This window comes from Bacillus rossius, chromosome 13 (assembly GCF_032445375.1).
Source record: "Bacillus rossius redtenbacheri isolate Brsri chromosome 13, Brsri_v3, whole genome shotgun sequence".
Classification (NCBI taxonomy): domain Eukaryota; kingdom Metazoa; phylum Arthropoda; class Insecta; order Phasmatodea; family Bacillidae; genus Bacillus; species Bacillus rossius.
The window spans coordinates 7,654,903-7,667,249 of NC_086340.1; the positions used below are offsets into that span (position 1 = coordinate 7,654,903).

At 41.1% G+C, this 12,347-nt stretch overlaps 1 protein-coding gene across 1 annotated transcript in view; it reads left to right on the forward strand.

The window, feature by feature from the left end:
- Positions 1-12,347, forward strand: part of LOC134538183 (MFS-type transporter SLC18B1-like) — a 41,963-nt gene that overhangs the window by 5,929 nt on the left and 23,687 nt on the right. Inside the window, exon 2 of the mRNA XM_063379249.1 lies at positions 10,884-11,067. Coding sequence (XP_063235319.1) covers positions 10,948-11,067 — 120 coding nt within the window. The 5' untranslated portion in view covers positions 10,884-10,947. The remainder of the gene's footprint in view (positions 1-10,883; positions 11,068-12,347) is intronic.

Genomic DNA, 12,347 nt, shown 5'->3' on the forward strand with positions numbered 1-12,347 from the left:
AATAAAATTGAATCATTTTTATTGAATTATCACTATTTTGTATGGATACAAAGAAGGAGTGAAATGAAATATACAATTTAATTGTTAAATTTACTTTTATTTGCACTCATTAATTCAAATATGTTTATTACTTTAACGAAGAGATTATTTTAACTATAACTTTTATACATGTTTGCTATTTAACTTCTTCCAATCTGTGTTATTCTGTTAAGGATAGGACGATGATGGGAAAAGTAGGAAACGAATGGGAGTGTTTTAAGTTTAATGTGCCTCGAAAAAGTCAAATCGATGGTTGTTCCAATCGAGTGGAAGAGATAGATGCGGCGCCAGCGTATAATGAGCGTAACGGGACACAGCGTAACGGGACAATGTGTGTAACGGGTCACTTTTTCGTGCGTGCAGCCGGCGTTCATCGATTTATTAGACGTCACGTCAAAAAATATTCTAAACCCCTGTTTTAGACCTGATGTTCGACCAAGAATTTGATTAAAATACTGCCAACATTGTTGAAATTCACTGAAAAGTTAATGCTATAAATATTCCCTTTGTCTTTGTGAACTTTGGTTCGCGCCGTCCGCCACAGATGGCAGCAGCGTGGTTGTTTGTTACACATTTCCGTTCCTTGACTTCCGTTGCATTCATGAAATCACTCCTTCAAAATGACGTATACCGTGAGCTAGAATGTTACACGTCAATAATAATTTGTAAAAGTCTGAACGTTTCAGAGGTGAAATATTCAGCTAACTCAAAGCTGCAAAATTTACGAATTGCGGCGTTTTGGCCCGGGGGACTCTGCTCACAAATAATATGATATAACTTTATTAAAAAAAACAAAAATTGTCAATATTCGTCCGTGAGCAGCCAATTCGAGACTTAGTAATTAGTCGTGGTAGACTTCTTTATTGGTTCCATTCCACACACCCCCCCCCCCCCCCAACCCAAGTTTTCTAACTATAAGTGCAACTGCAACATCCAACATTTCCTCGATATTCGACGATGAAACGAATTTTATATCAAACAGCAACAGCAACCACAAGACTGCTCGTGTGTGGAGTGAGGAGTGGGGCACTCGATATTCCCCCATCTCCCCCTCCCCACCATCGTTGAACTATCGTCCGTAAACCGACTTTACTGACAACCAATTTTATTTTTTTGGTAAATTATATTTTTAATTTAGTTTCAAAAGAAAATTGCCACACTAAAATCTCAGGGAACAGCAGACATTTAGAAGTCCAACGCTTACACACAGAAAATTTGAGTAATAATTTTGCATGAGAAAAGAAAATTGAACGGTTTACATTATTTTGATTTTTATATTTAATTATTTTTGATGCTTTTTTTCTTAAGTCAAATTTTTGATGCTTTCGCTAACAAAAAGTCATAAGTGCGTATATATAAGTTTAATTTAATACAGTCATCACACGTGTCAGGTTTGTATGAAAGGCATGCTTGCAACTTACGGGGCCCGCCTCGTCAGGGGTGTATGTGTGTTATTGATGCGGGATGATAAGCGCGACGCTCGCTGGTGCTTCTAGCGCGGTGTCTCCTCTGGACTGGCGCGCAGTCTTCTCGTCGTGCACAGGATAACTGTGAGATCTGAGCGGTTACCACAACATTATATGGCTGAGAAATGAAGATAAAGTGGTAATGCTTTCAAGGATCTGTTTGGGTTGCTTCATGCCTAAAAATTACTCTGAAAACATCGGTTTTAGCCATTTTAACTCTTCTAAAAATACGGTTTAAAACTTTAATCCGAAATCAAAAGTACTTTTCGGTCCTCGGCGGACTCTTAAATGCTTTTCGTAAGCAGACCCCCACTCGGATATCTCGAGTAGTCTTCAAATCGCGTTGTTTTTCCTGGAGCTCTGCACGCCATTTGTGTGCCCAGGTAAGCGGAGCCCTTAACACGTCTTGCAGACAAATTTCTGCCGCCTCCGTGTATTGTGAGGCATGCATGCGGGCTGGATGCGAGAGGAAATGCAATCACTGCAGCCCAATGCAAAGCTCTGTGTAAATGAAGTGGGGGGAGTATAAATGAAGTGGGTGGGTAGAAATAAAGCAGGGGGGAGGGAGAAGGAAGTGTATATGAAGTGGGGGGAGTATAAATGAAGAGGGGGGAGTAAAAATGAAGAGGGGGAGGTATAAATGAAGCAGGTGGAGTATAAGCTTTGAATATATATACTGTATAGAAGTCGCCAGCCCAGGTTAAAATTTCTAATACGGTTTTGAGGTAGTTGGTTAATTCACCGCCGCAATCGCCACCATCTCTAGGGCATCGACTTGTGGTGGTCCCTAGCGGACAAGTGTCGAACTCTTCAAACACCCCTTCCCCCTACCGTTGAACGACCTTGAGCTGCAGTGAATGATAGGTGGGTGGTTCGGGGATTGACAGCGGGCGACAGCGCTGCGCTCTAACGTGTAAATAACAACTAAGACGATACAGGGCGTTACGGCAACGCCCTGCAGCGGTGAAGTTCCCAAGCTGCTCATCATACGCTTCTGAAAAACGTAGAGTAAATCCTATCCACTCGCGACTTCTATACAGTATATATATTCAAAGGTATAAGTGAATCGGGAGGAGTATAAGTGAAGTGGGGGGAGGTAAAATGAAGTGGTTGGGTATAAATGAAGCAGGTTAGCTGACACACACACCTTCCTCCTAGGCAGCGCTGGGTCGCCTTGGTGTCTCTTGTCCGCCTTCAGTCCCGCGGACAAACCTCGTACATTCGTTACCTGCTCGGACCGGTCCGCTGCGCCTGGCGAGACGAGTGAGATAGCACACGTCCAGCAGGCCAGCCTTATGGACAGAGCTGGGGGGAGTGTCACCTCGCCCTAATTACACTTTCAATTACACTTTAAAAAACACTTTTTGACGTGACAAAGTCTAATAAATCGATGAACGCTGGCTGCACGCACGGAAAAAGTGTACCGTAAAGCACATTGTCCCGTTACTCTGTATCCCGTTACGCTCATTGTACGCTTGCGCCGCATCTATCTCTCTTCCACTCGATTGGAACAACCATCGATTTGACTTTTTCGAGGCACATTAAACTTGAAACACTCCCATCCGTTTCCTACTTTTCCTATCATCGTCCTATCCTTAACAGAATAACACAGATTGGAAGAAGTTAAATAGCAAACACGTATTAAAGTTATAGTTAAAATAATCTCTTCGTTAAAGCAATAAACATATTTGAATTAATGAGTGCAAATGAAAGTAAATTTATCAATTCAATTGTAGATTTCATTTCACTCCTTCTTTGTATCCACACAAAATAGTGATAATTCAATAAAAATTATTCAAATTTTATTCGTAAAAGTATGCAATCATTTCATCAATGTTTTGTTATGACGTTGTCACGTTAAACTATCGTCCGTAAACCGACTTTACAAACAACCAATTTTAATTTTTTTATTTTAATTGTCTCCCACTACGGAAGCAATTTTAAGACGTATTCACGTCAAAAAATTCTTCTCACCTCATCTTGAACAGAGTGTAGGGCCTACACGTAGGTATATATCTCCCCCCCCCCCCCCCCCCCCCCCCTTGCCCGCGTCTCGGCGTGCCGTCACGACCCACTGACAGGCGAGTGTAGTTGGTGTGCAGCAAGTGTTCCAAGGCCAGCCGGCCGGCCAGAGCGGTTGCCAAAGGGAAACACTGACCTCGAGGTGTCTGGCCGCCGCCATATTGTGCTGCTGGAGTCGCGAGAGCGCGACCGGCAGATGTGTCGCCCCAGCCCGGGCGCACGACCGAAAACAAATGGGCGCGTGTGCTTACGTACGTGCATTAGAGGTTATACTTAACAGGAAGCCTAAGATGTACATCAAGCTCTGTCCCTGCCCGAATATTCACCTTCGGCCAACCTCGGGATTTGTTTTATTTTTTTTTGCCAGGGCCGACGCGTCAATACAGGCGAACTAGGCAACCGCTAGGGCGCTAAGTAGCTGGGGGCGGCGCAGCACGACACACAACAGCTGATACAATATGTTTAACGATTATTGAAACTAGATGAAAATGGATTTTTGTCACAGTTTGGAATGTTTATATTGACATAAGTAATTATTTAAAGTCCACGGTGAATTTTTTAATAAGTAAAAAAGTAAAAAAACCACAAGCCTGCTTACATTTGATTGTTGACAAAATCTTAGGCTTACGTGATGTATTTTGAGAGAAGGAAAATTTTTGGGGGTGTCCGACGGGGGGGGGGGGGGGGGGGGAGGGGGGCTTAAGGTTTTTCGCCTAGGGCGCCAATTTACCTTGCACCGGCCCTGATTTTTGCGCAGGAAAAATGAATTCAAATATTAAAAGTGGTCGGTTAGGTTAGCTACATTAAAACACTTTAAAACACTATGGACGGTTAGTTAGGTTAGTTCTATAGCTACATTAAAATAAACAGAGAAATATAAATATATATAAATAAACCTAAGGCCTACGGTGAACATTCGGGACTGTTCGGGCAGGGACAGAACTTGATGTAGGCTACATCTTAGGCTTCCCATACTTAACTTTGCTTAGTAAAATACTGACTTCGAATTAATGGATATAAAATAATTAAATAGGACTGGAGTGATGTTATAAATACGATTGTAGTGTATAAATTCAATAAATTTAAAAAAAAAATTAGTTAAGTAAAATAATTGACATAAATTTTAATCGATAATGAAATTTTAAAAAAATATTCTGGATGTTTATTCTAATTTATTAACTTTATTTGTTAAATAATAATATAGTAATTTAAATTGCAAATCAGTTATACATGCGGGAACATAACCTCACTAATATAAATGCACTTGAAAAAGTTAACAAACACAATTTATATCACTAACATTCGAAACAAATAAATGTTTTCGATTATATGAACCAGTGATCAATATCAATTAATCACTAAAGTATAAGATTTAAAAGCAAATACATAAAATTTATTTGTATGTAGCCTTTTTTCATCCTGTAAATTTTTGTAGCATGCTGCTTGCGCATCGTAAAGATTTACTCATCATTTTGCACAACGCGCCTAAAGAAGTATTAACTTTAAAAAAGGCTCTATTAGGTACGAATACCAAGATTGCGGTATCAACCGAAACATTAGATCACAGGCTTCGAGCTAATAAACATAATAGCGTTTGGAGCGGACCTGGAAGATAATCGGCCCGGTTTTCCCGCCTCATTAACGCGAACTTCAATCTTGCACGATCCATAGAGTGACGGTTGATATAGACCTGTCCCTGCTTCCTATGTTCGAGTTTAGCATTGGCTTGCGAGTTGCCGACATAACTGTCAAAATCAGCCGATGAAAAACGTTGTAGTGTGTGAATGTTGTGATTGAGGCAATTCATGTTTCAATTCGCTACACATATTTTTTTTTTTAATTTTACAAAATATTCGATTTGAAACAGCTATTGCCAATAATAGTTTGTAGTTCTGAAATATATATATATATATATATATAATATGTTGCAAATAAGTACAACACGATGCTATGGTTACTTTTTCATTTATGTTAAATACATTTTTGAGACCAATACTTGAATAGTTCTTGTCATGCTTACGAAAATTAGCGCATGATTATAAAATGTAACTTTTTATACAAGCATAAATATTTTAAACCGCGGATGACATAAACGAATATCCAATATTTGGATATTTATTTTGTTTTGTGGTGCTAATTAATGTTACGCAGTTAATGCTAAAAATTTATACAGGGAATGGTTTATAGATAACTTTAACACAAAGTATAAATGTCCGGCCAAGAAACCGAAACCCATTGTTACTGCAAAGATTTTTTTTTTCCTTTCGCGATATATTTTCTTTCGTGTAAATGTGCAAAGTTTCACAGATCTGTAGTTTTACACGTGTATTTAAATTCAGTTTACAAAAACAAACTACAGTGTAATTGCGAATTATCAGACACTTACTGCCCAGATGTACACAATGCTATTCTAAATCTGTCCACCGTGAAGCTAATTTTGGACAGTAATTTTTTGCGTCAGCTGACTTGGTAAGACTTACAAACCAAACAGTAAATTGACGTGCTGAAACTCCTATAACCTAATAATATTGCCAGTATTTTAAGTTCGTTCAGCCTGCGTGTGTGAGATAGGGTTATGAATTTTCCACTGAGCGTGAAACATTCAATATTTCTACGACTCAAGACATGGGTTAATTTCGCCCGATTACAATTAAATATTAAAATAATGGTTATCTTTTTTTCTCTTCCCTATCTTACAAACCTATGCTATCTTCCTGCCATGCAAGTAAAAAGGTGTGGATAATATCACTGAAATGAAAAACGCACACCAATAAAACACACACCAGTGAAGGAAACTCTAAATGTAGTCTCCCTAGGCAGGGTAGGTATATTGAATGGATTATTAAGTAAACAATATGACAGAAAAGAATAGTTGTTCTGTATCAGAAACCTATATTCTTTATCTATATATATATATTTTTAGAAGACTTATTTTCTTTTTCTTTGTATGAAATTAATCTCATTTCATAACAAAGATCGTGCTTTGAAATACATGATTATAGTTTAAAACAAGAAAACGTACACGGTTATGCGTCTTAAATTGTAATTTTTATCATTTAATGCAAAAAAAAGTTGGACGTTAAAGGTTTTTTTTTCTTTCGCGTAATTCTGTCGCCAGATTAAGTTTACAAATTTTTTTGTTCCATCTGTCATAATTACGATTAAGAATTCACAGTATCACACAAAATTCAAACTAACAGCCAACTATCAGACTACTGGAGTTAGATGTCTTGCAAAACTTAAAAAACAAAAAAAATGTATAACCAAATTCTAGTTCATTTTATTACCAACGCATCCAATATTACTCCACACGCTACGTCAGGACTCTGTTAGCCAACCTACGGCTAAACATGATTAGTAATACACCAATCGTTCTTTAACCTGATGTTGGCTAAACTGAAGGATCCGACTTAAGGGCGTGCTTCCCATTTCTGGTCACGATTTTATATTTATATTAATCACTGATCAACTTTTAGTTTTTTTTAAATGTTTAACTTTCACGAAATGAAAAATATATACAGCGCATACGTTTTGCATAATTAGCTGTCAACATTTTTAACGTTTTTGGGTTGTAGAAATAAGGGGAATTTAATTTATTGCAGAATTGAAACTTTTTAGGTTTAACTGCAATGTCACTAGCTACTTCATGATATGGTTTGCATTTCTATCACAAAAAATCAATTCATGTTTCTTGGCTATCAAAATCGTAACAAATTTGAGAATTTTGAAATGCCAGGTAAAATAAGTTGATATTTTCTGAAAGAAATCAAACCATTTCTTGAAATAGCCAGTGGCATTGCAGTTAAACGTAAAAAGTTTCAGTTCTGCAATAAATTAAATTCTTATTTGTACAACCCGAAAACGTTTAAAAATGTAACTTTGGCAGCTAATTATTAAAAAAAAGTATGCGCTGTATATATTTTTCATTTCGTGAAAGTTAAACAATTGAAAAAAGTCTACAAGCATATCTGTAATTACTGTAAATATTAAAAATAGTGCGCGGAGTCCCTCCGCGCGGAAGAAGTGAAACTTCGTAATGTGGAAATGAAAATAGGAAGGGGTAGAAATTGATTTTTAGTGAAATCAAATTGTATCAAATCAAACTAAAAAAAAACAAGTAAATGAAATAATGAATATTATAAATTAAAATAGAACAACCAGTACATATTTCAGCTAATTTCACGACGCTCACACTGTTTACTTCGCTGCATAGCAAGAATACCACGCGCATGTGCTTGGAATATTGGACGCTACTCGTTGCTAACGCTCGCGCTGGCCTGTAACAGGTATACTACGCGCATGCGTTCGAGTGCCACGCATTCACTCTCGCTCTCTCTCTTTCTATTCCCCCTCCCCAGGAGCGTTGAACGTTTAACGCAACAGTGCTTTCATACCCCGCTCCATTGTAGCGTTAAACGTTTAACGCAACCTTGTTGGAAGTCGCATTAGAAGTTTCACTTCAAAATCTTGACCTGAGATGGGAGGCACCCCCTTCACGGAGGTTCTGTTTTGTCAAGGGAAAGTGGAATGCACTATAGTGCCGCTTGTGAGGCGGAAGGGAAGTCGAGAGGTTCGTAAGTAGTTTACAATCAGGACTTTCCGACAGAGTGTCATTAACTGCTCGCACGTAAGAAAGCTTGACCCGCTGTTAGGTAAGCGCTGCCTTCTTTTGTTCGTGCGAGGTCGCTAGCAGTCATGGGAACTGCCGACTGAGGAAAGCCTTCTTTTCACAGACGAGAGAGCCAAACGCCCGTTCGTGCATCTTCGGTTTTTTTTTTTTTTTTGGTTCATTGTAAATAATATTAAAAATTCTGGAATACTTTTATTTTGTGCTACAAAAATTCCCCACCACCATATTTTTTTTATTCGTTTGCCGTGTGTTCGTGAATGTTTATTCAGGACAACTCATGATAACTAACGGTCATTTAGGTTAGGTTAGCTACATTATAAATACTTTAAAACATTATGGACGGTGATTTGGTTAGGATAGCTACATTAAAGATACTGTGAAATCATGTAAACGGTTTCCTAGCGCTGGATATAGCTACATATTAAAAAGTTATTTGCTAAGCAACCATAAAATGATTTTACAGTATTTTTAATGTAGCTATACTTACCTAATATAACCAACCATCCACAATGTTTTAAAGTATTTATAATGTAGCTAACCTACTGAATAATTCTTTAAATTGGGCTACTTCTTGCTAATTTTAAGAATGACATCTTATAAGTTAAACCCGCGCATTTGGAGAATAAATGCCCCTGAATTTTTTTTTCTTCACCCAAATAAATACACTTGTGGTAAGTAAAAAAAAAAGCGAGAATGAACTTCGGGGAACTTCGGGTGTGGCTCTCTCGTCTGTGAAATGAAGGCTTCCCGCCGACTGAAGTGAAAACTTTTGTGTGAAAATGTTTGAAAACCTTGACTTCTTATTTATGATTTTGAGTAACTTTGTTAAAATTGTTTAAATTCTCGGTCTCACGGAAATGGGCAAAGTATATATTCAAGCGTGATAAAATCAATTGGATGAAGATTGATTAACAATAATATAAAGAATAGTCCAAATAAAATTAAAAAAAAAAAAATAGCCAGTCACGGGGACTGTCGACCGAAGTGAAAACTTAAAACTTTGTTTTTAAATGTGTACTATGACATCATTTCTACGTCAAAAGTACGCAAGAAAATGATTTTGGTATTATATCACTATGATATCAGCATGATATCATTTATCCTTCCGTCATTTTTTTTAGTCACAACAGATGCCAGTGGGTATGTCAAAATTACGTAACAATTAATTACCTAGCTATGACTTACAAGTGATGTCAGACCTCGGTCATGTATTCACGTGGTCAAATTAACTTCACTTAACTGCTACTACAGCATGTCGGTGATGCGAACTCACAAGATTTTACCCATGCAAAAAAGAGTCCAACACGCACAGGATACAGTCGAGTATATACAAGGTATTAGTGTATATATGCGTGTACATGTACACAGGCCGCTGCGATTCGCCAGTCTGGCGCAACACGTCACTAGCATGTCGCTGACGCGAGCCCGTAAGTTTTGCCCCTACCGAAAATCGCTCAACGCAGCCAAATAAGTTTTTCACTTCAAAAACCGAGAGGCGTTGTCGGAGATGAATAAGAAGAGGGATGATTTAGTGCTCACGATGCACAAATCCTTTCGTACACGCCGGAATACTTAGCTTCGTGTAACTTCGGAATTTTTTTTAACTTCACTTGTAATTCACAGTTTCAACATTTGCCCGTTCAGCGACGCTGGCATCACCATGCGAGAGTCCCAACTGTGCTTGCCTCAGTTATGGCAGTGACCTTAGCATCAGAACTTGTCACGTGACAACATGTTACAGGAGATGCAACAACAGTACTTGCTGAAATTTTCAAATCAATAATTTTATGGGTATTTTTTTAATTTCGTGGGTGTTAGGTAACATGATAACTTTATGTCCGGATTTTAACCAGCTCGATGATTGTGTTAGTGAGGCGGGATGATAAGTGCGAAGCTCGCTGTTGTTTCTAGCGCGGGATCGCCTCTAAACGCAAGGCTGGAGACTGCCACGCATTCTATGAAACCATAACATTTTAAGAACAGAAAAATTAGTTAGTGATGTAAGGCAAGACCTTTCAGTGCTTTCAAGTTTTTATATTTCTTGTCTAAAAGGTGTTCTGAAAACACGCGTTTTAGCCATTTTCACTTTTCAAAAACTACGGATCGAAAACGAATTACGGAAGCAGAACTACTCATCCACCGAAGCAGCTTGGCTTCTGGGTTGTAGCCGTGTCCTTGACGAATAATTCACCGACATTTCGGTCGACATTGTAGTTGCCATCATCAAGGGAGCAGTTACCTACAGCCTGCTCCCCTGATGATGGCGACTGTAATATCAACCGAAACGTCGGAGAATTATTCGCCAAGGACGCGGCTACAACCCAGAAACCAAGCCACTTCAGACAATAGCCGTGAAAGCCTGCTAACATCATTACTCATCCACCCTCAGAATTTTCTTAAATTCCTATCGTAAATCGTAAACAGACGCCACGCGGATATCTTGGCCAGTTAGGAAAAAAATATCCATGGGGTGAGAGAAAGGGAGATGATCGATGCCTCGATTACAGAGCACATATCGATGAGTCGAACCTGAACACGACTATGGCAGTGTGCTCTCTCTGCGGGTTTCACGTGGTGATGCAGTAGAAAGCGACTTCGACTACATCGCAGCAAGCCATCTCCTGACAAATCCAGACTACAAGGGGGATATGCGTGGAAAAGGAAGGGGGTGATCGATGCCTCGATTGCAGAGCGAGTATCGACGAGCTGATGCTGCTGGGTTGCAGGCGGTGATGCGGTGACCCGTGGCCGGTGATCCAACCAGTAGCCGGTGCGGCGCGGCGAGACGGGATGACGTCCACCGAGGGAGGCCTCACGGGTCAGCAGTGGGTCACTCTCTTCTGCATCGGCAGCGTGCACTTCTGCGCCGCCATCTGCGTGTCCATCCAGGCGCCGTTCTACCCCCAGGAGGTGAGTGCTCTCTTCTACCTCCAGGAGGTGAGTGCTCTCTTCTACCCCCAGGAGGTGAGTGCTCTCTTCTACCTCCAGGAGGTGAGTGCTCTCTTCTACCTCCAGGAGGTGAGTGCTCTCTTCTACCTCCAGGAGGTGAGTGCTCTCTTCTACCCCCAGGAGGTGAGTGCTCTCTTCTACCTCCAGGAGGTGAGTGCTCTCTTCTACCTCCAGGAGGTGAGTGCTCTCTTCTACCCCCAGGTGTTGAGTGCTCTCTTCTACCCCCAGGTGTTGAGTGCTCTCTTCTACCCCCAGGAGGTGAGTGCTCTCTTCTACCCCCAGGAGGTGAGTGCTCTCTTCTACCCCCAGGAGGTGAGTGCTCTCTTCTACCCCCAGGAGGTGAGTGCTCTCTTATACCCCCAGGAGGTGAGTGCTCTCTTCTACCTCCAGGAGGTGAGTGCTCTCTTCTACCCCCAGGTGTTGAGTGCTCTCTTCTACCCCCAGGAGGTGAGTGCTCTCTTCTACCCCCAGGAGGTGAGTGCTCTCTTCTACCCCCAGGAGGTGAGTGCTCTCTTATACCCCCAGGAGGTGAGTGCTCTCTTCTACCTCCAGGAGGTGAGTGCTCTCTTCTACCCCCAGGTGTTGAGTGCTCTCTTCTACCCCCAGGAGGTGAGTGCTCTCTTATACCCCCAGGAGGTGAGTGCTCTCTTCTACCTCCAGGAGGTGAGTGCTCTCTTATACCCCCAGGAGGTGACAGCTCTCTTCTACCTCCAGGAGGTGAGTGCTCTCTTCTACCCCCAGGTGTTGAGTGCTCTCTTCTACCCCCAGGAGGTGAGTGCTCTCTTATACCCCCAGGAGGTGAGTGCTCTCTTCTACCTCCAGGAGGTGAGTGCTCTCTTCTACCCCCAGGTGTTGAGTGCTCTCTTCTACCCCCAGGAGGTGAGTGCTCTCTTCTACCCCCAGGAGGTGAGTGCTCTCTTCTACCCCCAGGTGTTGAGTGCTCTCTTCTACCCCCAGGAGGTGAGTGCTCTCTTATACCCCCAGGAGGTGAGTGCTCTCTTCTACCCCCAGGTGTTGAGTGCTCTCTTCTACCCCCAGGAGGTGAGTGCTCTCTTCTACCCCCAGGAGGTGAGTGCTCTCTTCTACCCCCAGGAGGTGAGTGCTCTCTTATACCCCCAGGAGGTGAGTGCTCTCTTCTACCTCCAGGAGGTGAGTGCTCTCTTATACCCCCAGGAGGTGAGTGCTCTCTTCTACCCCCAGGAGGTGAGTGCTCTCTTCTACCCCCAGGAGGTGAGTGCTCT